This window comes from Panthera pardus, unplaced genomic scaffold, assembly GCF_024362965.1.
Source record: "Panthera pardus isolate Hobbes unplaced genomic scaffold, ASM2436296v1 HiC_scaffold_10, whole genome shotgun sequence".
NCBI classification, from domain to species: domain Eukaryota; kingdom Metazoa; phylum Chordata; class Mammalia; order Carnivora; family Felidae; genus Panthera; species Panthera pardus.
Window position 1 is genome coordinate 72,056,850 of NW_026526655.1, and position 26,322 is coordinate 72,083,171.

Below are 26,322 nucleotides of genomic sequence, written 5' to 3' on the forward strand. Positions count from 1 at the left end.
CAATAAGCACCTTTTGTTTTTTAGTATTACTATTTTATGACATTTAATTTTGAAAACCTTAATACACTGACAGAAATAGTGTGGGTCTTTATTTCAACTGAATGAATAAAAGCACATTCATGTTAAACAAAAGTAATTCTAAATTAAATGTTGATTTCAAGCTTTAGTTAGGTCAGAAATTTACCATTAAGTAGTTATTACACTATACAGTTAATCCCTGAACAACATGGATTCGATCTGCATAGGTCCACTTATCCACAGATTTTTCTGGTAAATACAGTAGGCATTATATATGTATTTCTCTTACGATTTTTTCTTTTCTTTTTTAACATTTTTAATGTTTATTTATTTTGGGGAGGGCGGGTAGGGGCAGACAGAGAGAGAAAGAGAGACAGACAGACACAGAATTCGAAGCAGGCTCCAGGCTCCAAGCTGTCAGCACAGTGCCCGATGCGGGGCTCGAACTCACAAACTGCGAGATCATGACCTGAGCCGAAGTCAGACACTTAACCGACTGAGCCACCCAGGCACCCATTATGATTTTTTTAATGACATAATTTCTTTTCTCTAGCTTACTTTATTATAAGAATTCATTATGTAATACATACAAGTATATGTTATCTAACTGCTTACATTTTTGGTAAGGCTTCCAGTCAGCAGTAGGGTATGAGTAGTAAAGTTTTGGGGGAGTCAAAAGTTATATATACATAGATTTTCAACTGCACTGGAGGAAGGGGCAGATAGGGGCCAGTGCCCTCACCCCTGCATTGTTCAAGGGTCAACTGTATAACGCAAATGATATTGGGGTATGCTAAAATTATTTAGTATACTTTACGACATAGTTTTTAATAAAGTATTTTTCAATATTTATTTATTTTGAGAGAGAAAGAGTGGGGGAGAGTCAGAGAGGAGAGAATCCCAAGCAGGCTCCAAACTGACAGCACAGAGCCCAATGCAGGGCTTGATCTTACGAACCGTGAGATCATGACCTGAGCTGAAACCAAGAGTAGGAAACTTAACTCACTAAGCCACCTAGGTGCCCCAACATATACTTTTAGAAAATTATAAGCAGGCAGAATCCAGATACGACTGTACATCTATTTTAAGCTTTTTATTTTTTAAAGTATAAAAATAAATAAGCTAGTATACAGTATAAAAACATACTAAGCTATTTTGAAATCTCCGTAAGATGCGCTTCATGTATTCGTTTGTACTGTCATTTTAATAATACATACACAGAGGAAAATGTAACATTATTAAGCTATACATAATAATACAATTTATACATACATGATGAATTTGTGAAATCACCACTTCGGTGGCTATAATCCATAAGATTACTAATGGAAGAATCTGTTCTTCTCTCTAAATCTCTTCTCTCTCTCATCAAGTCAGTCCCAAATGATCCAAGTACCATTGATGAAGATCTAGGAACTTGATTATGCCTCCAAGAAGATTCTTAAAATAATGGAAGAAATTTTAATTCAGAAAATGCTTTCAAGATTTCTGATGACAATTCTGTGGTATTATACAGGGAGGTTATCATGATTTGTTACATAGATGTAATCAGAAGCAAAATTCAGCAAAACATAAAATTATTCACTAATGAACTCATCACTTATAAAATTGTTTCCTACTCAAATATTCTTCTCTAACACTACAATTTACCACCCATCCATGATGCCAATGTCTCAGTCACCTTCTAGAACACCTGACCATACCATGTGAGCTTGATGTAAAATAATTCCAGAACAAAATGCAAAGCTGGTCAAAGATGCAGAATTTCCTGAAAAGTCAATGAAACTGATATTGGAGAACAGCCAAAATTAAAATCAAGCCATGTCAAAATGGAAGATGTTTTACTATAGCCACTGAAGATATTTTATCAGAAATATTATCATTGCCATCACACTTGCTTCACTTATTGTAAAAATTAACGTACTGTTGCAATCATAATCTAAATTTTTAAATGAAATCATATCTAACAAAATAAATTAAAAATAAGTCTGATAACTTTCCCCCCTAACTATTTACCTTGAAATTTTGGTTCTTCCTTTCCTAGTCCCAATAGCCTTATTGATTCCTCCTCATTAAGGGAAATGGCCCAGGGTATTTAATGCTATGCCTTCACAGAGTAGAAGAGACCAAAAGTATCTGTGCACAATGGTGTTTGTCTACAATGTTAAGGACAGTCTGCTCTTCCCCATCACACTACTCTTAATATTCTTCAGATGGGCAGTGTCTTTCCCCAGGCGGTCCTGCCTATCAAAATAGAAAGGAATCGCTTACACTAATTCAAATGATAATACAAATGCATTTCAAGAATTTTATCTCCAATTGTGTCATCACAAACTCTGTCTCACCTTAAAACTATCTCAGGCATTTCCTAGTGTTTCATTTGAAGAGGAATCTAAGTGAGGAGGGAGCCTCATCTGCCCCCTCAAGGAAAAGAAAAGATGTTTTCAATTTGTGCAATAAATGTATGTCTGTGAGTACAAAATACCATGCATGGAACTTTATGGATAAGGCATCTAAATCCCAGAATAGTTAAGTGACTTGTCCAATGCCATACAGAGGTCTAGAATTGAATCATCGCTTTCAGATTCCTTATATATAGAACTCCAAATAGAATACCATCAACTATTTTTGTTCAAAGAATTTCTATTTTTTCTCAATATAAGTATATAACACAATATTCACCATTTATAAAAGATACGCTTAGGTTAGGGAATGTTAACGTATCAGTAAATTTGGCTTCCCTAGTATAACAATTAAAAAAAAAAAAAAAGTGACCTCCTATACAATAACCAGCAAAATACATGTCATTTTTACCAATTTGATTACCAAACAGATCAGCTATTCTAATTAACCAAAATATGTTAATCTTGTTTGTACAGGAAATTTGTATCAAATTTAGAAAGAAAATCCAAACTGAGTTAATTTTAGTTTCAGCACTAATAAGATTTTGAAATCTCCACTACATTTTTGACCCACTCTTGCATGCAGAACTTGTTTAATAACACTAAGTTTTGGTAAAAGGGCTTTAGTCCATAATGCATATATAATAACCCTTACACAAATTTAACTCTTACCTGATACGGCATTTAAACCATGTCCAATATTTCTCCCAGCAGAGGTAGATGCACAGTTTGTACAGGAAAGTTTAGGTCTTTTTGAATCATGATCCCGTTGCTGGTTTTGTGATCTTGAGCGTGCTCCCTGAGTTATCTCAGATTCACTATACCAAGTAGACTGAAATGGTGATGCTGATGCTGATGTAGACTATCAGTAAAAAAAAACAACAACAAAAAACGGTTGTAACGGAACAAAATGCTTGTATTCAGTCTACTAATTTATTCTGAATTCAATTCATTCCTCACAAGCATACATTTTTCTACTATGTAGGTTTTTCATAGTTTTTTGTTCCTTTCTACTCACATGTCCCTTTACTTTATACTGTAATTATACTCTGCTAGGTAATCAATCTGATATAGATTAAATCTACTATGTAACTGTATATAAATACTTGTGTTAGAAAAAACTGAGGAACAAAATTCTTACAATCATTTTTTTTCCTGGTTTAATATTTCAAACTCCTGAGAAACCTATGTCCTTTCCTAAAGGTGAACAGAACACCAAAAAAATAATATATAAATAAATTATGAAAACTCTACTATAAAAACAAGATTTTTCAAATAATAAAAAATGTATCCTGGATCTAATGCCCAGAAATATTCTGTATTTTTCTCAGAATGTAAATGGTATTAAAAAAAAAATCCTAGTATCTGGATTTTTTTCATCAGTGAAGCAAGAAACAGGTAAACATATACATAGTAAACATAGTATATATTAAAACTCTTAGCTCAAGGTTTTCTCTTTGAACACAGAAATATACACACACAAGTTATAGCAACCTGTAATACAAAAATTACTCAGAATGTACAAACTATTTCACTTCCTCCTACTTCTTTAATTGGTTAAAGCAGTTTATTCTATGCAAGGCATAAAAAGAAAAAGGATTAATCTATCCCTTTAAATACGTAGACTTAAATAATAAGAACATATTCCAACATAATTGTTGAAAGTGTCCTTTTCGCGGCGCCTGAGTGGCTCAGTTGGTTAAGCAGCCGACTTTGGCTCAGATCATGATCTCGTGGTCCATGAGTTTGAGCCCCGCATTGGACTCTGTGCTGACAGCTCAGAGCCTGGAGCCTGCTTCTGCTCCTGTGTCTCCCTCTCTCTCTGCCCCTCCCCCATTCGCATTCTGTCTCTGCCTTTCAAAAATGAATGTTAAAAAAAAAATAAAAAAAAAAAGTGTCCTTTTCTATTATGCTTCAATTACAAGAAGCATACTGCATGGTTTCAGGGAACTATGTATTATTTGTTCAGGGTACCTGTACAAAATAAGCCTTGCACACATGGAAAAGTAGAAGATGCAAAGCTGAATAAGTAGGAACAGGCCAGATCCAGAGTTCATCCATCCCTTGCCCATCCCTACTGCAAACTCAATGTGGCTTCAGCTTAGTACAAATTTGGTCTCACAAGCCTTCTGCACCAAGTCCTCCACAGAGCCTCAATGAATGAACTGGAGTAGCATTAGAGACGAAATTCATTAGATATTTCACAACCAAACTATTATGTGCCATCATCAGGGTATTAGGGACCATGTGTTATATAGACCACTGATTCTAAGACCTTTGGATTTCAGAGACCAAAATAAAGATGTTTTAATTTAAAATTTAGAAAGAATTGCCAGGTTGACAAGCAAGGAAATCTAAATTAGCAAATACCATCTAATCCCACTCCAACTTTTAAAAGGGACACTTTATATACTCCTCAAACATGACAACATAATAGAATAAAACAGACTTTTAAAGTGAATAAACTTTATTCATATAATATCTTTTCCTTATTTTTCCCCTCTTGCATGGACCAAATTGTTACTGAATGGCACTTCTGCAAATTGGACTTTGGTAACTACTAAAGGAGAAAATACCATCGGATCAACCACTTCTTAGATCCTTAGAGCATTGTGGAAGATGAAAAAAACGGAATAACAGAAAGTAGGAAAATCAACTATGAAGTCATTGAAATAGCAGGAAATAAGTGCTTTCAACAAAAGCAATGAGAACAGAATAATTATAAGAGATGAAAACTCATCAAATTTAGAGACATTGTGAGAAATGAACAAAAAGTTGAGTATCAATTCTGTTTTCAGGCACTGGCTACTGGTGGGTAAAGACACACTCACTGCTCAGGAAACAATTTTCATGACTTCCCACTCTAAAATGCAGCCCATGCAGCCTATATGTCATCCGAGAGACAAAAGTGCTTGTTAATATCAATATATGGAAAGGAAAAACAGAGGTTCTGACCAGTATTTCTGCTGGTTTAAAATCAAAATCAAAACTGTTTTGGGCTCCTACCAACTTGGTCCACCGTTCAAATACCTTTAGTCTGAAATTTTTACCATTCTTAATTATTTTAACAATTTGGAACTATTGGTGGGCAAATAAAATAGGAAATTAGTCTATCTCCAAAGCATACTGCCCTTCAGATAATGGATGCTTTAAAAGTAGTTTTGGGGTTATTTCCACTTTTTTGACTATTATGAATAATGCGAAAAAAATTTTTGTTCAAGATTTCTAAGGTCTAAAAAACACTGCCAACACAACTGATCTTACTAAGATGGTGCAGTAAAAAAAGAACATTAATGAAAACTTATTTGTAAATCATAGATTTAATAAGAAACTTATATCCAGAATATTTTAAAAACTCTCACAACTCATAAATTAAGTCAATACTTAAGTTTCCAAAACAGGGAAAACAAGGCCCACATGGGTTCACTGGTGATTTCTACCAAACATTTAAGGAAGAAAATACAACAATTCTCTCCAATCTCCTGCAGAGGACAGAAGAGAAAATACTTCTTTATTCATACTATAAGGGCAGCATTACCCTAATACCAAAACCAGACAAAGACATAATAAACAACAAGTAAACTATAAACCACTATCTGTCATGAAGACACACAGAAGTCCTCAATAAAATACTAAAGCACTGAATTCAGAAAGTACAAGACAAATCATATACCACAACGAAGAGGGATTTATCCCAGATATGTAAGGCTGGTTCAACATTAAAAAAAATCAATCCATGTAATCCATCACATTAAAAGGCTAAAGAAACAAAAATCATGTGACCAACAGATGAAAAAAAAAGCATTTAATAAAATCCAACATCCCTTTCTGATAAAAATTCTCAGCAAACTAGAAATAAAAGGTAATTTCATCAATTTGATAAACAATTATCTATAAAAAAAATACAGCTACAAAGAGAAACTTAAAAAAAAAAAAACCCGTTTACAATTACACCCAAAATAATAAAATACTTAGGAATAAACTTAACCAAGGAGGTGAAAAACTGTACAATGAAAACTATAAAAACAATGATGAAAGAAACTGAAGAGGACACAAAGAAATGGAAAGATATTCCATGCTCACAGACTGTTAAAATGTTCATAACAATCTACAGATTTAATGCAATCTCTATCAAAATGCCATTTTTCACAGAACTAAAATAATACTAAAATTTGTATGGAACCACAAAATACCCAGAATAGGCAAAGCAATCTTAAGAAAGAAGAACAAAGCTGTAAGAATCACACTCCCAGATTCCAAACTATACTACAAAGGTATAGTAATCAAAACACTATGGCACTGGCACAAAAACGGACAAATAAATAAATGGAACAGAATAGAGAACCCAGAAATAATCCCATCTTTCAGGTCAACTGATCTATGACAAAGGAGGAGAGAATATACAATGGGGAAAAGACAGGGGCACCTGGGTGGCTCAGTCGGTTAAGCATCCGACTTTGGCACAGGTCATGATCTCATGGTTCCTGAGTTTGAAACCCACGTCGGGCTCTGGGCTGACAGCTGGGAGCCTGGAGCCTGCTTCGGATTCTGTGTCTCATTTTCTCTCTGCCCCTCCCTCACTTATGCTCTGCCTCTCAAAAATAAATAAAAGTGCAAAAAAAAAATTTTTTTTAAGAAACAATGGAGAAAAGACAGTCTTTTTAACAAATGGTGCTGGCTAAACAGGTAAGCTACATGGGAAAGAATGAAACTGGACCACTTTCTCACATCATACACAAAAATAAATTATTTAAAGACCTAAAGGTAAGATCTGAAACCATAAAACTCCAAGAAAAAAATACAGGCAATAATTTGACATTGGCTGTAAAAACATTTTTCTAGCTATGTCTCCTCAGGAAAGGGAAACAAAAGCAAAATTAAGCTATTGGGACTCTACCCACCCCTGCCCCCAAAATCACTTCTATACCTCAACAAAACAAAAAGGCAACATACCAAATTGGGTATTTGCAAATGATGTATACAATAGGGGGTTAATAACCAAAAATTATATAAAGAACTTATACAACCCAACACCACCACCACCAAATTAAAAATGGGCAGAGGACCTAAATAGACCCTTCTCCAAAGGAGACATACAGATGGCCAACAGGTGCATGAAAAGATACTCAATGTCACTAATCATCAAGGATATGCAAATCAAAACCACAATGGGGTATCACCTCACACCTGTCAGAAGAGCTAAAATCAAAAACACAAGAAATATGTGTTGGGGAGGATATGGAGAAGGAACCCTAGGGCACTGACAGTGGGAATGCAAACTGGTTCAACCTCTGTGGAAAACAGTACAGAGATTCCTCAAAAAATTAAAACCAGAAATGCCATTTGATCCAGTAATTCCACTACTGGGTATTTACTGAAAGAAATGAAAACATTAATTCAAAAAAATGTATGCACCTCTACTAGAACTGATACATGAATTCAGCAAAGTTGCAGGATACAAAATCAATGTACAGAAATCAGTTGCATTCTTATACACTAACAATGAAGCAACAGAAAGACAAAGAAACTGATCCCATTCACAATTGCACCAAGCATAAAATACCTAGGAATAAATCTAACCAAAGATGTAAAAGATCTGTATGCTGAAAACTATAGAAAGCTTATGAAGGTAACTGAAGAAGAATTAAAGAAATGGAAAGACATTCCCTGCTCATGGATTGGAAGAATAAATATTGTCAAAATGTCAATACTACCCAAAGCTATCTACACATTCAATGCAATCCCAATCAAAATTGCACGAGCATTCTTCTCGAAACTAGAACAAGCAATCCTAAAATTCATATGGAACCACAAAAGGCCCCGAATAGCCAAAATAATTTTGAAGAAGAAGACCAAAGCAGGAGGCATCACAATCCCAGACTTTAGCCTCTACTACAAAGCTGTCATCATCAAGACAGCATGGTATTGGCACAAAAACAGACACATAGACCAATGGAATAGAATAGAAACCCCAGAACTAGACCCACAAACGTATGGCCAACTAATCTTTGACAAAGCAGGAAAGAACATCCAATGGAAAAAAGACAGTCTCTTTAACAAATGGTGCTGGGAGAACTGGACAGCAACATGCAGAAGGTTGAAACTAGACCACTTTCTGACACCATTCACAAAAGTAAACTCAAAATGGATAAAGGACCTGAATGTGAGACAGGAAACCATCAAAACCTTAGAGGAGAAAGCAGGAAAAGACCTCTCTGACCTCAGCCGTAGCAATCTCTTACTCGACACATCCCCAAAGGCAAGGGAATTAAAAGCAAAAGTGAATTACTGGGACCTTATGAAGATAAAAAGCTTCTGCACAGCAAAGGAAACAACCAACAAAACTAAAAGGCAACCAACGGAATGGGAAAAGATATTTGCAAATGACATATCGGACAAAGGGCTAGTATCCAAAATCCAGAAAGAGCTCACCAAACTCCACACCCGAAAAACAAATAACCCAGTGAAGAAATGGGCAGAAAACATGAATAGACACTTCTCTAAAGAAGACATCCGGATGGCCAACAGGCACATGAAAAGATGTTCAACGTCACTCCTTATCAGGGAAATACAAATCAAAACCACACTGAGATACCACCTCACGCCGGTCAGAGTGGCCAAAATGAACAAATCAGGAGACTATAGATGCTGGCGAGGATGTGGAGAAAAGGGAACCCTCTTGCACTGTTGGTGGGAATGCAAATTGGTGCAGCCGCTCTGGAAAGCAGTGTGGAAGTTCCTCAGAAAATTAAAAATAGACCTACCCTATGACCCAGCAATAGCACTGCTAGGAATTTATCCAAGGGATACAGGAATACTGATGCACAGGGGCACTTGTACCCCAATGTTTATAGCAGCACTCTCAACAATAGCCAAATCATGGGAAGAGCCTAAATGTCCATCAACTGATGAATGGATAAAGAAATTGTGGTTTATATACACAATGGAATACTACGTGGCAATGAGAAAGAATGAAATATGGCCTTTTGTAGCAACATGGATGGAACTGGAGAGTGTGATGCTAAGTGAAATAAGCCATACAGAGAAAGACAGATACCATATGGTTTCACTCTTAACGTGGATCCTGAGAAACTTAACAGAAACCCATGGGGGACGGGAAGGAAGAAAAAAAAAAAAAAGAGTTAGAGTGGGAGAGAGCCAAAGCATAAGAGACTGTTAAAAACTGAGAACAAACTGAGGGTTGATGGGCGGTGGGAGGGAGGGGAGGGTAGGTGATGGGTATTGAGGAGGGCACCTTTTGGGATGAGCACTGGGTGTTGTATGGAAACCAATTTGACAATAAATTTCATATATTAAAAAAAAAAATGTATGCACCTCTATATTTACTGTACCATTATTTACAATTGTTAAGATACAGAAGCAACCCAAGTGTCCATCAATAGAGATGTGGTGTATATATACATACACCCATACATACATACATACATACAGGGGACTATTAACCATAAAAAAGAATGAGAGCTTGCCATTTCTAACAACATGAGCAGACTAAGTGAAATAAGTCAGTCAGAGAAAGACAACTATATGATTTCACTCATGTAGAATTTAAAAAACAAAAGGGGATCAAGAGTACACTTATCTTTTAATTTTTTTTTTTTTAACGTTTATTCATCTTTCAGAGACCGAGACAGACAGAGCATGAGTGGGGAAGGGGCAGAGAGAGGGAGACACAGAATCCGAAGCAGGCTCCAGGCTCCGAGCTGTCAGCACAGAGCCCAACGTGGGGCTTGAACCCACGAACAGCAGCAAGATCATGACCTGAGCCAAAGTCGGACGCTCGACTGAGTCACCCAGGTGCCCCACGAGTACACTTATCTTGATAAGCATGGAGTAATCTACAGAACTGTTGAATCATTATGTTGTATACCTGAGACTAGTAACACTGTACAAATAAGGCAAGAATGTCCTCTGTGATAATGTGGATTACACTTTCAGTCCTACGTCACTCCCCAACCTCCAGAGAGAACGGTGAAGGTTTAAGTATATAATAGCAAATAGCTTAGGTAATTATGACTATGTAATGACGCCTCCATAAAAACCGAAAAGAACTTGGTTCAGACAGCTTCTAGATTGGTGAACATGTGGAGATGCAGTAGAGTGGCATGCCTGCAGAGGGCTTACAGAAGCTCTGCACCTTTTCCCCATCCGTTACCCTATTTATCTCTTCATCTTACTCATATTATTTAACAAACCGGTAAACATAAAAGAATTCCCTTGACTTCTGTGAGCCACTCTAGCAAATAAAAAACTTAAGATGGGGGGCACCTGGGTGGCTCTGTGAGTTAAGCGTCCAACTCTTGATTTCAATTCAGGTGATGACCTCACATTTTGGGAGTTCAAGCCCCCACATCAGGCTCTTTGCTGAGAGCATGGAGTCTGCTTGGGATCCTGTCTCTCCCTCTCTGCCCCTCCCCTGCTCTCCCTCACTCAAAATAAATAAAATAAAAAAGCAAAAAAAAAAAAAAAAAAAAATCTAAAACCTAAAAGCTCTGGTGGATGTTGATAGAACCTACAATCTGTAGCCTGTGACTGGCATCTAAAGTGGGGGAGTGGGTAGAAGGCAGTCTTGCAGGATTTTCACTAATCTGTGGAAATCTGATCCTATCTCCAAATAGATAAGTGTTAGAATGGAACTGAATTCTTAGACACACCAATGGTGTCCAAGAATTATGTGGGTTGTGTGAGGGATCCCACCCTCTCCCACTTTGGAATTGGGTTGGAAAACCCAAGGCCCCCTAACATCAGGTATAAGGCAAAGATTTACCCCTCAGCACTGCTTATCTTTTTATATCCTCTTAAGAAAAAAAACAAACAAACCTTAGATGTAACTGCCATATAACATTAGTTTCAGATGTCTCACATGATTCTCTGTGTATCATAATGATAAATACAGTCATTCTAGTCAACATCTACTACAACACAGTGATAAAATTTCTACCCTTGTGACTGAGAACTTCTAAGATCTACTCTCTCACCAATTTTCAAATATACCCCCTGGTATTATTAACTATAGTCAATATACTGCCCATTATATCCTGAGGACTATTTTATAACTGGAAATTTATACCTTTTGGCCACCTTCACCCACTTTGCCCAACCCTACCTCCCAGACTCTGGCAATCACCAATTTGTTCTCTGCACCCATAAATTCAGAATTTTCTTTAGATTCCATATAGAAGTGAGATCTAATTAGGGATTTGTTTCTGCCTGACATATTTCACTTTGGCACAATGCCACCATGCTGTTGCAAATCGTAGGATATTTTTAATTTCTATGGCTGAATTATATTCTACCGTAAATATACACACAACATTTACTTCACCCATTCATCCATCAATGGACACTTGTTTCCATGTCTTGGATACTGTAAATAATGCTCAATTAACATGAGGTGTACTTATCTTTTTGAATTAATGCCTTTCTTTCAGATAAATACACAGAAGTAGAAATGTTAGATCATATGGTAGTTGATTTTAATTTCTGGAGGAACCTTCATCATGTCTGTGATAGTGATTACACCAATTTACATTTCCACCAATAGTGCACAAGGGTTTTCTTTTCTCCATACCCTAGCCAACACTTGCTAATTCTTGTCTAGCTATTCTTGAGGTGATAGGTCATTGTCTTCTCTAATAAGTGATGTTGAATACCTGTTCAATGTACCTATTGGCCATTAATGTGTCCTTTTTGCGAAAATGTCCATTCAGATCCTCTGCCAATTTTTTAAACAGTTCTTTTGTTTGCTACAGAGTTGTATGAAAATTTCTTTATACATTTGAGGTTAACCCCTTATAAGGTATATCATTTGCAAATATTTTCTCCTGTTTGGTAGACTGCCTTATCATTTTGTTTTGATGATTTCCTTTGCTATGCAGAAGCTTTTTAATATGATGCAGTCCCACTTGTTTACTATTGTTTTGGCTGCCTTTGCTTTTGGTGTGAAATCCAAAAAATTGCCAAGTCCCCTGTCAAGGATCTTACAGTCTATATTTTCTTCTAGTTTTATGGATTCAGATCTATCATTCAATTCTTTAATCCATTAACTTGATTTTGTGTATTGTGTAAGATAGTGGCTCATTTTAATTCCTTTACATATGGCTTTCCCGTTTTCCCAACACAATTTATTGAAGAGACTTTACATTCCACACTGCACATTCTTGGCTCCACTGTGGTCCATTAATTGACCATATATGCGTGGGTTTATTTCTGGACTCTTTACAGTGCTCCACTGATTTAACTGCTTTTTACGCCAATATCATAGTGTTTTGATTAGTCTTAGGATTGTAATCTAGTTTGAAATCAAGGAACACAATGCCTCCAGTTTCATTATTCTTTCTCAATATTGCTTTAGCTATTGGGGCCTTTTGAGATACCAAACTTTAAGACTGTTATTTCTATGAAAAATACCACTGGAATTTTGGTAGAAACTACACCCAATCTGTAGACTCTTTTGGGGAGTATGGGATTTTTTCTTTCAATGATTATTTATTTTTGAGAAAGAGAAGGGGGAGGGTGGGGAGGCAGACAGAATCCCAAGCAGGCTCCGCGCTGTCAGCACAGAGCCTGACACGGGGCTCAATCTCACAAACTGTGAGATCATGACCTGGGCCAAAATCAAGAGTCAGACACTCAGTTGACTGAGCCACCCAGGCACCCAAAGCAGTATGGGCATTTTAACAACATTAATGCTTTCAACCCAAGGGCACAGGATAGCTTTCCATTTATCTGTGTCTTTTTCAACTTCTTTCATTAATCAATGTCTCATAATTTCAAGTATACAACATTCACCCCCTTGCTCAAATTAATCCCCTGTAGGTATTTTACTTTTTGATGCAGTTGCAAATAGGACTGTTTCCTTAATTTCTCTAATAGTTTGTTATAGAAATGCAACTGATTTTTGTACTGACTTTGTATCACACAGCTCTACTGAATTTTTAAGTTAGTTCTAACAATTTTCTGGTGGAGTCTTTAGGGTTTCTCTAAGTATTATGTTATCTAGAAAAAGGAGGCAGTTTTACACGTTCTCTTTTGATGCGAAAGCCTTTTATTTCTCTTTCTTGACCAACTACACACTGGCTAGAGCTGCCAATGCTATGTTGAACAAAAGTGATAAAGAGTAGGCTTCCTGTCTCTAGTTTGATCTTAGAGGAAAAGCTTTCAGCTTTTCACCATGGAGTATGATGTTCCCTGTAGGCTTGTCATATATGGTCTTTACCATGTTACATTCTCTCTATACCCATTTTGCTGAGTTTTTATCATAAATGCATGCTGAATTTTGTCAAACACTTTTCGTGCATCTGAGATGATATGATTTTTAGCCCTCATTTTGTTAATGTGGAATATCACATTGACTGATATGTGGATGTTGAACCATCCTTATATCCTAGGGATAAACCCCACTTGACCATGGTGTAGGATCTTCTTAATGTATTATTGAATTTGGTTTGCTAATATTTTATTGAGGATTTTACATGCGTGTTCACCAGGGATACTGGCATATTTCTTTTATTATAGTATTCATGTTTGGTTTTGGTGTTAGGGTAATGTTGGCCCCATAAAGTAAATTGGGAATCTTACTGTTTTTTTGAAAGTTTGAGAAGTTTGGTAAAATTTGTACAAGTGAAGTGATCTGATCCTGGACTTTCATTTGTTGGGAGGTTTTGATTACTGAGTCAATCTCCTTACTCATTATTGATCTGTTCAGATTTTCTATTTCTTTATGATTCAGCCTTAGTGGGTTATGTGTTACCACAAATTTATTTCTATAGGTTGTCCAGTTTTTGGCATATAATTGTTCATAGTTGTCCCTTATGATCCTTTGTATTTTTTGGTACCATTTATTTCTGATTTTGAGACCTCTTTTTCTCTTGGTGAGCCCAGCCAAAGGTTAGTCTATTCTGTCTAACTTTAAAAAACAAAACAAAAAAAACCCCAAACAGCTCTTAGTTTCACTTATTTTTTCTATTGTCTTTTTAGTCTCTATTTTTTACTAATCTTTTTAATTTCTACCCTTTTAACTTTGGGCTTAGTTGGTTCTTCTTTACACCACTCTTTCCTAACAGTGCACTAGAAGTTTTAAGTAGTGCAATAAGGCAAGAAAAGGAAATGAAATGTACAGATTGGGAAGGAAGACATAAAAGTATCTTTATTTGAAGATGACACCCTCAATGTGGAAAATCTTACAGAATCAACAATAACAAAAAAATACCTTGTGGAACGAAAAAAGGATTACAGTAAGGTTGTAGAACACACGATTAATATGAAAAAAAAAAAAACTTGATCACTTTCCCATATGCTAGTAATAAAAAAGTGGAATTGAAAATAAAAAACTTTTACCACTCAATAATAAAGCAACAAATAACCCAAGTAAACAATGAGCACAGGATCTGAATAGATGTTTCTTCAAAGATATTAAAGTAGCTAATTATAATTAGCAAAAGATACTAAACATCAAGAGTCATCAAGGAAATCTAAATCAAAGCTGCAATAGGATACTTCACACAGGATAGGATGGCTAGAATCAAAATGTAAGATAAGTGTGTAGGCAAAGATGTAGCAAGATCAGAACCCCATACTTAATTGCTGGTAGGAATATAAAATGGTCCAGCTGGTTTGGAAAATAGTCTGGCAGCTCCTCAAAAAATTGAACAGAGTTATACCATATGACTGAACAATTCCACTCTCAGGTATATACCCAAGGTAACTGAAACCGTAAGTCTGTACAAAAACTGTACATGAATATTTATGGCACCATTATTCATAATAGCCAAAACATGAAAACACAAATGTCCATCAGTGAATAGATGAATGGATAAACAAAATGTGACATATCCACACAATGGAGTATTATTTATCCATAAAAAAAGTATATCCAATTCAACGGAATATTGCTCATTCATAAAAAAGGAATGAGGTACTGATATACGCCACAACGCAGATGAACCTTAAAGGCATGCTAAGTGAAAGCTAATACAAAATACCATAGCATATGCTTCTATTTCTGTAAATGAAAGTCCAAAATAAGGAAATCTACAGAGACAGAAAGTAGACCAGTGGTTGCTTAGTGCTGAGGAGGAAGGGCAGTGCAGTGATAGCTAAAGAATCTGGGTTTTTTCCCTAAGGAGATAAAAAGGTTCTACAATTGATTGTGGTGATGATTTGCACAACTCTGCAAATATACTAAAAACCACAAAATTGTAGGGGTGCCTGGGTGGCTCAGTTGGTTAAGCGTACAACTTCAGCTCTGGTGATGATTTCACGGTTTGTGGTTTCAAACCCTGCATCGGACTCTGTACCGACAGCTCAGAGCCTGGAGCCTGCTTTGGATTCTGTCTCTCCCTCTCTGCCCCTCTCCAGCTCATGCTCTGTCTCTTCTCTCAAAATTAAAAATAAACATTAGAAAAAAATTAAAAAATAAAAACCACCCAATTGTATACTTTAAATGAGTGAGTCATATGCTATGTGACCTATACCTCAAAGAAGTTATTCTTGAAAAAAAGAACATTAACAATTGCTGCAAATACAATCAGTGTCATCCACTGGACAATGCTTAATCATTTAATGCACTGTACCAGAGCCAAGTCCAGAATGAAATGCTCTTCCTTGGCTCATTATTTCCATGAATCAATGCTATGACTGGGATGACTGCTAATTCCTGCTTTGAAAAATTTCCAGACCAAAATTATCTCAGCCATAAGTAACAACTTGGAACTTTGACCGCTTCTAAATATTCATGTGTTAAGAGTATACATTGCCACACTAATGTGAAATCTTACATTCCAGTTTGTATTCCGAATGAGTAGTCTTCAATTTTCATAAAAAAGACATTAGATGATTTTAAGATTTATGAACTAATTCATGCCCAACTTTATGATAAATCCAGGTAAGAAATCTTACAGAATACAAAAAAGGATTTGGAGTCCACTGATCACTCAAAATTCCCCAATACCTATATGAAGACTACCAGAAAACTGGTATTTAGATCACTCTGTTGTCCCTTTATGGAAGTGATTTCACTGAGCTGTACTGTAGCATCACATCCTTTGCTAATGCTTAGGTTTACCATGAAACAACTTGACTAAACTAGGAATATACTAATAATATGAACACTAAAGACGTGGTCCACTGTATTATTCACGGTCCCCTTCCAAACCAAATTGCCAAGCATTGCTTTGAGGAATTGGTTACTTGTCCTTATGAACAAAACACCTTAAAAGCTGAAAGCTGACTGTATTTCCCTGTGACCTTTCTGAAGCCCAAAACAAGAGTCCAAGTTTAACATTAAAACACTACAGGACTTACAAATGCCTGCAGTGTTACAACTTTGATCCACTTTCAGTATTTTATCTGTATTTTTCCTGATTCCATTTTAAAACTATTTTCATTTTCTTGACTGATTATATGCATACTTGCATGCATTTAGTTCTCTGGAAGTGAACCCTGTAGTACATAAACACATATTAATGACCATTCTTTTAATTCTTGAGATAACATAGTATGCAAAATATGCAAATGGTACTGAGCTCTCTAAATTGATCTACAAACTAGAAAATATGTAAACAGAAAGCCTCTCATTTTATCGTTTCACATTAAAAGTAATCTCAAAGCTGGATGTTACAGGGGATGAATCACTAGAATCTACTCGAAATCATTATAGCACTATAGACTAAGTAACTTGTATATAAATTAAAAAAATAAAAATTTTAAAAAATTAAAAAAAAATAAAAATGAAAAAATAAAAGTAATCTCAAAGTAGAAGAGAGAAAGTGTAGTGGGATTATGGTCACTTAAATTGAGTTATAGAAATATACGTAAAACTGAGGCTCCTGGGTAGCTCAGTTGGATAAGTGTTGGACTCAGTTTCAGCTCAGGTCATCATCTCATGGTTTATGGGATCAAGCCCTATGTTCATCTCCTTGCTGACAGCATGAAGCCTGCTTAGGATTCTCTCTCTCCCCCCATCTCTCTTGCCCTGCCCCCCCCCCCCCCGATCACATACCTGCTTTCTCTTTCAAAATAAATAAAAATAAAATAAAAAAAGAAATGTATGTGAAATAATTATTACATATTACAAAATACTACCAAATTCTTATTACAATATGAATTATAGGAATTATATTTTTTCAAAAATATTTAAAATTCTACTTAACTGTTACCAAAGAAATAAGATGATCATTCAAATTGTTAACAAAAACTTCAAGATGAAGTAACAAAAATTTCAGCAAGATTTGTAAGAGAGGAAGCCCAGCTTACAAATGGCTGAAAACCAAAAGATCTTGAGAAAATCAATTGTTTGGAACTTAGAATCTATATTTTCCCAAAGAAACAATGCTATCCCTAAGTCTTAGATTTTTAGGTACACTATCCTAATCATGTGACTGGGGAAACCACTTCTCTTTCCAGATTGCAGATCTTTATGCATGAAATGACACAAGTATCCACCCTACGTAAATAAAGTTAAAAGGAAACATTATTCTATAAAATGTTAAGCACTATATAAGGTGTTTCCCTATTATTTAGTCTGTAATGTAACTGAAATTGATCTATCATGCCTATCTTTTTGAAGCTTCAGCTTTACCAAGTGTCTGAGATAAGGGGAATGGAATGCTAGGTTGCAAACAGGTGTGAGAAAACAGGAGTCATTTTTAAAAATATTCCCTTTGATATTTAAAGGGAATGTAAATGTAAACATTTTGTTGAGTAATATTAAGATTATATAAAACTAAATATATAATATGTAATTTAAATATTCTGGTAACATATTACACTGTACCTTAAGGGTATTATCTATTTAAACCAAAATAAAGCCAGGAAATAATGAATACAGTAACAATCACAAACATCATCATAAAATGGAAACAATAATCATTATAAAATGGAAACATTTGAACCCTAAGCTCCAGCCACAGTTGTTGTAAGTGCTTTAATGTGTTATTTCTTTCACTTAATCCTAGTAATAACTGTGTGAAAAGCTATTACCACCATTTTACAGAAGAAACCCAGATAAAAAATAACTTACACAAGAACACAGAAATTTCAGTTTCTAAATCAAAGCTAAAGAGCAAAGCAGGCTAGGAGTAGTTGATTTAAGACTGGAAATGTTCCTATAATCCATTAGAAAAAAATGGATGCCACTTAAAGCGATTGAAAAACATTAAGAAAAACTCCAAAGCTGATTTATCTTATTAACAATCAATGAAAGATATAAGTGATTTTTCACGCTTGCATTTGTTGAACTTCCACCATGAAAACTGAGACTTTTAGAGTAATCTAGTAGGACATTAAGAAAAAGAAGAAAAAGCCAGAAGGAATAGTATTGTAAATATGTTTTAAAGTGGTTGTCAATAAATTTTCTAAATGTAGTTAAGACTTTACACTTAATATAATTAGCTATGACAATTATAATGAAAACAAATGTAGCAGCTAACACTTACATAGTGTTTATCATGTGGCAAGCACTATTCTCATTCAGTGTAATAATTCACCTAACACTAATAACCCAACTGACTGATATGGAAAATAAGAAAGAACAATGTAAAGTAACTTGCCTAGGTTGACACAGCTAGCAAATAACAGAACAGGACTCCAATCCAGGCAATACAGTATGGTTTCAGAGTCTTTGTTCCTTACTAACAAGCTATATGAAAAATTGGAAAAAAAACAAATCTGTGCTCTTAATCAGTAACAATCATTTAACCCAGAACTTTTCTATAGAATGAAAATATACAATTCTGCACCTCTGGGCAAGTGTCCTTTTTGTCTAGCAACAGAATAAAAAAATACATTATCAACCAACATTTAAAATGAGACTAAGTTGGGGTGCCTAGGTGGCTCAGTCAGTTGAGTGCCTGACTCTTGATTTTGGCTCGGGTAATGATCTTACAGTTCCTGAGATCAAGACCTGCATCGGGCTATACAATGACAATGTAGAGCCTGCTTGGGATTCTCTCCCTCCCCGGCTCATGGGTGGTGCTAGCTTCCCCCCCCCCCCCCCCTTTCTCTCTCAAAATGAAAAAACAAACATTAAAAGATAAAATAAGGGTGACTGGGTGGCTCAGTTGGTGAAGCATCCAATTTTGGCTCAAGTCATGATCTTGTGGTTCATGGGTTTGGGCCCTGCAACAGGCTCCATGCTGACACTGCAAGAGCCTGCTTGGAATTCTCTCTCTCTGCCCCTCCCTCACTTGTGCTCTCTCAAAAATAAACTTTAAAAACACAAATAAAATAAGAGTAAGTAAATAGTTCGTAAAAAGTGAGGAAGTATGTAATAGATTAGGCACTTTAAAGAAATATTTTACTTCAGTCTTTCTCGGAATATTTTATAAAATGCTTATTACTATGTAGAAATATTTTAAAATGAGACTCTCTCATATAATACACATCACATGGTATACATATTTTTAAATAACTTAAATGGAAATTCTCACTAAAGGATTTTTAGATTCTAGTTACCCAAACAGACTTTTGCACATCACTTATGATTTCATTAGCTGTTCAGACAATAATGCAATAAATTTAAATTTGAAAGATCAGCCATATAAATTGCATTAAACCTAGAAATCATGGCTTTTGAAATTTATACTGTTTTATACTACAACTACTGTGTTTATATCACTAATAAGCCCTTTCAAAACTCTGCTGTCAATCTAAAGGAAAATTAACTACATAAGAGTAGCTTATGTAGGTTTATGTAGATAATGAATCTGCAAACTCCTAACTAACCATAAAAATAAAACCCTAAAGTTCGTCTAAAAGACAGTCTGTTAACAATCACCTACTAATAAAATCAAAATATTTAAAAGCCATACTGTGAAATAAAAACACTTAACAATCAGGGGTGCCTGGGTGGCTCAGTTGGTTAAGCATCTGACTTTGGCTCAGGTCATGATCACACAGTTTGTGAGTTCAAGCCCTGCGCACAGCTTTGTGCTGGCAGCTGAGTCTCGACCCAGTTTCAGATTCTGTATCTCCCTCTCTGCCCCTCCCCCGCTCACACTCTGTCTCTCTCTCCTGCAAAAATAAACATTAAAAAAAAAATTCTTTATTCCACCACTGCTTTGCATACATGCAGAGAAAAGTCAGATGAATTCATAATATAATGTTAAAGAAAGGATGTAGTTTTTGGTCCTTTGACCAAGTCATCCACATTGACAAGTTAAACTTACATTTAAATGATACTTATGTTTCTAAGTAAACAGGTTTCCAAGTCTTTGAAATACAGTAAAATTATTTTACATAAGAGCATCAAGGCCGCCTTTATTTTTTTTGAGGGGGCGGACACAAGGGCAGGCATATGAGAAGGGGAGAGGAGCAGAGGAAGAGAGAATCTTAAGCAGGCTCCTTGCTCAGCACAGGAGCCCAACCCAGGACTCGATCCCACCCATGACCTGGGATCATGACCTGAGCCAAAATCAAGAGTTGGATGCTCAACTGATTGAGCCATCCAGGTGCCCCAAACCACAATGTCTTCTTCATAATTCTGAAGTCCACAAAGCTGGAAAAACACTGAGTTTTTAATACTTGGTGTAAATGGTCATTCACTTTCCTGCAGATATATTAATGGGTTTTATTACAGGATGTCTCAGATCCAGCTGAAGATCTTAAAATTACACTTTTCTAAAATCTAAAAAACATGTGGCCCCAGGAGATTTTGAAAAAGAGACTGTATACATATATTCTAAGTTGTTACCTGATATTCAGAATCCAGTCTAAATGAAGAGTCTCTTGAGTGATAGGTATCATTTAAACTATTTCCTCTGCTTCCAGACATCATCCTAGCACTTAAAGAGCCGGATGGTTGAACAGAAATTCTTCTTGGGATCCTTGAAGGTTTAGACTCCATTCTTAAAGTTTCCTGCAAAATGTAAATTTTGATTAATTGTCTTTGGAAAATCATGGAAATCTTAGGTTCTTTCTTTCTTTCTTGGGGAGGGGAGGGGGGTGGGCAGTGAAGGGCAAAGGGAGTGGGAGAAAGAAAATCCCAAGCAGGCTCCACCCTGAGCCTGATGAGGAGCTTGATCTTACGACCCTGAGATTATGACCTGAGCCAAAATAAAGAGTCAGATGTTTAACTGACTAAGCCACCCAGGCGTAATCATCAACTCAAATCAAGAATTAACCATGCAAATTAACTGTATCAGGCATGGGGAATTATGAGACTATCAAAACTCTTCTTCTACAAGGCAGGAATCTAAAGTCCATCAAAGGCTTCCTATTGCCCATAAAACGAAGCAAGCTGATAAAAGTGGGATGAGGAACTCAGGTTGTTGCCAAAGCTTGGGCTCTTTTCCTTAGTAATTTCTCTCTATAGAATCCTACACAAATTTGTAGGATTTTTCAAAAATGAGAATAACTTCTAAATTTTCTTTACTAAATATTCCTTAACCTACACCAAGAGTCCCAACAGCTATGCATGATCTTTTAACTATGCAGGTATCTCCTACTTTTCAAAAGTCTATGTTATGCTACTTCACCTGTTTTCACTAACCAGAAGAAATCCAAAGAGAATTTTTGCTTTTATAAAAAGAAGGCAATGAGGTACCTGGGTGGCTCAGTTGGATACACATCTGACTCTTGATTTTGGCTCAGGTCATGATTTCAGGGTCCTGAGATCAAACCCTGTATTGTGCTCTGTATTGGGGTGGAGCCTGGGTGGGATTCTCTCCCTCTCCTGTGATGCATGCACACAGGCACACTCTCTCTCAAAAACAAAAAAAGGTGAAAAGTGAAAAAAAAACATTCAGTATTTGTTTTGCAGCAAGCCATTATAGAGGCAATGTGTACTGAGTAGCAAGTGACAACACCAACCTCCTTTCCCAGGAACTACATTCCTGGCCTTGGCATCAAGTTCCCATAACTTTAAACTGTGTCTATGAGTTTCTGTGCTTTACCTCAATGTATTTTATGCAACCATTAACAAGAGGCGGCCTAAGGTGCCAGAAAAGTCTGGCAACAAGAGGTTATTTTTTGGGCTGGGAACATTCAATAGTTTTCCCACATAAACTAATGGTATTTGCTTCTTCTCTTTACACCAATTTCAGCTTACAAACAGTTTCACAGAAATGCTCTACTTTTGGACAGAGGTGGACACCTGTGTCTATATGAACAGAAACATACAACATGTACTCTTCTATGTCTGGTTTTATTTGCTTAATATTGTATTTGTGAGAGTCATTTGTGTCGCTGTATGTAGTTGTTGTAAGTTCACTTTAATTGGATTGTACGGTATTTTACTATACCAATACACGTAATTTATTTTCCTATTCTACTGTGGATGAACACTGAATCAGTTCCAGTTCTAGGCTATTACAAGTAGTACTGCTATAAAGACTTCCAAACATATTTTTTAATATTTATTTTTGAGAGAGAGAGAGAGAGAGAGAGAGAGAGAGAGAGATACAGTGTGAGCAAGGGAAGGGTAGAGAGGGAGGGAGACATAGAATCTGAAGCAGGCTCCAGGCTCTGGGCAGTCAGTACAGAGCTTGATGTGGGGCTCAAACCCACGAACCATGAGATCATGACCCAAGCCAAAGTTGGATGCTTAACTGACTGAGCCACCCAGGCGCCCCTCACATTATTTTTATAAAATTAATAAACTTTAAAAATTTTCTGGGGAAAGGATTTAGAAATCTAAATCCTCATTTAGAAATGAGGCCACTGGATAACTGAGAAACCACCAGTCTTGAGAGGAGAAAGAAGAGAAGGGCAAAAGAAAGTCGCAAATAAAAAAGAAATAATAATCTCAACTTTTCCCTCACTTTCAATGTCAAAAATTCCCTTATTGTTCTGGTAATGGATTGAAATTAAAGCAACTACAAACAGATGCACTTCACTTTCCTGGCATGCTGCTTGTATTTAAAGAATTTGCTTTACCAAAATATTCAAATTTAAACATTTAAAGTAAAAATACCTAATTTATTTTTGGCATGTAACCTTATTAACTTACCTACCTTGGATCAATCACAACTTTCTACCTTAAAAGTTACTACAAAAGAACTATCAACAATAGCCAAAGTATGGAAAGAGCCCAAATATCCATCGATGGATGAATGGATAAAGATGTGCTATATATACATATACAATGGAGTATTACTCGGCAATCAAAAAGAATGAAATCTTGCCATTTGCAACTACATGGATGGAACTGGAGGGTATTATGCTAAGTGAAATTAGAGAAACACAAAAATCATATGACTTCACTCATAGGAGGACTTTAAGAGACCAAACAGATGAACATAGGGAAGGGAAACAATAATATAAAAACAGGGAGGGGGACAAAGCATAAGAGACTCATAAATATGGAGAACAGAGGATTGGGAGGGTGGGTGTAGGAGGGGGGATGGGCTAAATGGGTAAGGGGCACTAAGGAATCTACTCCTGAAATCATTGTTGCACTATATGCTAATTTGGATGTAAATTTTAAAAAAATAAAATTAAGGGGAGCCTGGGTGGCTCAGTCAGTTAAGCGTCCGACTTCGGCTCAGGTCATGAACTCACAGTTTGTGAGTTCAAGCCCCGCATCGGGCTCTGTGCTGACAGCTCGGAGCCTGGAGCCTACTTCGGATTCTGTGTCTCCCTTTCTCTCTGCCCCTCCCCTGCTCATGCTCTGTCTCTCAAAAATAAATAAATGTTAAAAAAAATTTTTTTAAATAAAACAAATTAAATTAAAAAATAAAAATAAAATAAAATAAAAGGTAACAGCACACAGAAAAAAATACTACAAAAGAAATTTCCTTTGCTGATCATATTTACTTTAAAAACATGGTATGAGGCGGTAACAGAAAAGATGAAGAGGAAAAAACAGTAGGAAATATACAACAAACATGAAAACACAAATGCATGATCAATTAAAATCATTCCACTAAGAATATCTAGCTAATGAGAAACCACAGTAAAAAATTATACTGAGATATGATTAGATCAAAGAAAGCTTATCAAAAAAGGTCAGTTTTGAACTTTCTGTTAAAACATGACAGGTTATCCTAGGGGCGCCTGGATGGCTCAGTAGGTTAAGCCTGCACTTTGGCTCAGGTCATGATCTCAAGGTTTGTGAGTTCGAGCGCCACATCAGGCTCTGTGCTGACAGCTCAGAGCCTGGAGCCTGCTTCAGATTCTGTGTCTCCCTCTCTCTTTACCCCTCCCTTGCTCACACATTCTCTCTCTCTTTCAAAAATAAATAACTATTAAAAAAAATGACAGGTTATCCTTATGCATCTATTTGCCCCTCTTTCCAAAACCTTTATAAGACAATAATTGAAACCAAAGGCTTTAACCATGAAAAAAGAACAGCAAGGGGGCCACACAAAGCAAGAGATCTTTTTTTAAATTTTTTTTAATGTTTATTTACTTTTGAGAGACAGAGCGGGGGAGGGGCAGAGAGAGAGAGAGAGAGAGAGACAGACAGACAGACAGACAGACACAGAATCTGAAGCAGGTTCCTGGCTCTGAACTGTCAGCACAGAGTCCAATGTGGGGCTTGAACTCACCAACTGTTAAGATCGTGACCTGAGCCGAAGTTGGAGGCTTAACCAACTGAGCCACCTAGGTGCCCTGAAAGCAATAGATTTCAGTGTGTATTTGGAAAATCTAGAGGAGAAGGAGAGGTATAATAATTAAGCAGAGAAGATAAAACTATACCCTAGGTACTTAGAAAGAGATAGAAACTAAAAACAAAACATTTGGCCTTAGCACACTAAAAAGAACCAAGACCTGAAAAGTACCATAAAAAAAGATGCATGGGGTTGAAAGTGAGCTGAATTAAAATCTTTAGCTGGAACGGTAAAACTCCAAATTCTTCCCCTAGCTTCATTCTTCCAAAAGTCAGAATAAGGCTTCTTCAGAATAAGGATTTCACAGGCAATCCACCTCACTTAAGCATACAATCATCTTTACAGGGGTAAATGTAAAAAAAATAAAACAAAATCTATACATGTTCAATACGGAGACCTGAAAACTTTTTTCTGGTCCTATTTCTACAATATTGCCATAAAATTAAGGCATTTTTACTGTTGGATCACCAAACAAAACACCAGAGGAGTAAGATTTCTGGACACTGACATTTGGACTGCCCCCGGTTACAAAGCTAGTTTGCCACATAAACATCCTACTCCACAGCAAAGTCTACTAGTCACCAAGAGTTTCTAATCAGTTTTTTTTTTTTTTGGAGTGAGGGAGTGGCAGAGGGAAAGGGACAGAAAGAATCTTAGGCAGACTCCATGCCCAGCGCAGAGCCTAATCTGGACTCTATCTTACAACCCTGAGATCATGACCTGAGCTAAAACAAGAGTTGGATGCTTAACCAATGGAGCTACTCAGGCGTCTCTCTAAACAGTTTTAGTGTTTCCTTCAAACAGTAACAATAAGGATCACTAAGTAAGTGTCCAAAGAAATCCTCCAATTTGAAAGAAAGACCAGAGTAAAAAAAAAAAAAAAAAAAAAAAAAAAAAGGAACTTAAAGAAAATTTAAAGAGATAACTACCCTCCTCAAAGGGATCAAAAGACATCTATTCATTAAATAAGTCCTTAAGAAAGCAATCAGATGATAATAAAAATCTTGTGTGGCCCATTTAAAATGGGATATGCTTTTTAAAAAATGTGATACATTCATCTAAATTCAATATAACTATTAAGAATAAATTGAGAAATCCTCTTAGAAGTAGAAAATACAACCTTAAATTAAGAGAATTAACCAGGCAAATTACTATCTGACTTTAACCATGGTGAAAAGAGAAGAAAAATTACCAAAGAAATAGGAACCTTTCTATTAATTTAAAGATATAAATCTCCACATTGAAAGGGCTCTAGATTACCCAGCAGGATCAAAGAAAAAAAGACCAACACTAATCACAATTTATCATCTTGAAATTTGAGAACACGAGAAATG

At 36.1% G+C, this 26,322-nt stretch overlaps 1 protein-coding gene across 9 annotated transcripts in view; it reads right to left on the minus strand.

Moving 5' to 3' along the window:
* Positions 1-26,322, minus strand: part of MARCHF7 (membrane associated ring-CH-type finger 7) — a 60,089-nt gene that overhangs the window by 18,748 nt on the left and 15,019 nt on the right. For 8 of the 9 annotated variants that reach the window (XR_002082089.2, XR_002082101.2, XR_002082100.2 and 5 more), the window contains exons 2-4: positions 21,130-21,294; positions 3,093-3,282; positions 1,291-1,458 (exon numbers count right to left, since the gene is read on the minus strand). Coding sequence is in view for 6 of the 9 variants with exons in the window: in XM_019457405.2 (XP_019312950.1) it covers positions 1,291-1,458; positions 3,093-3,282; positions 21,130-21,282 (511 nt within the window). In the remaining 3 variants the exon portion in view is untranslated. The remainder of the gene's footprint in view (positions 1-1,290; positions 1,459-3,092; positions 3,283-21,129; positions 21,295-26,322) is intronic. The other variant, XM_053908470.1, reaches the window with a different exon arrangement.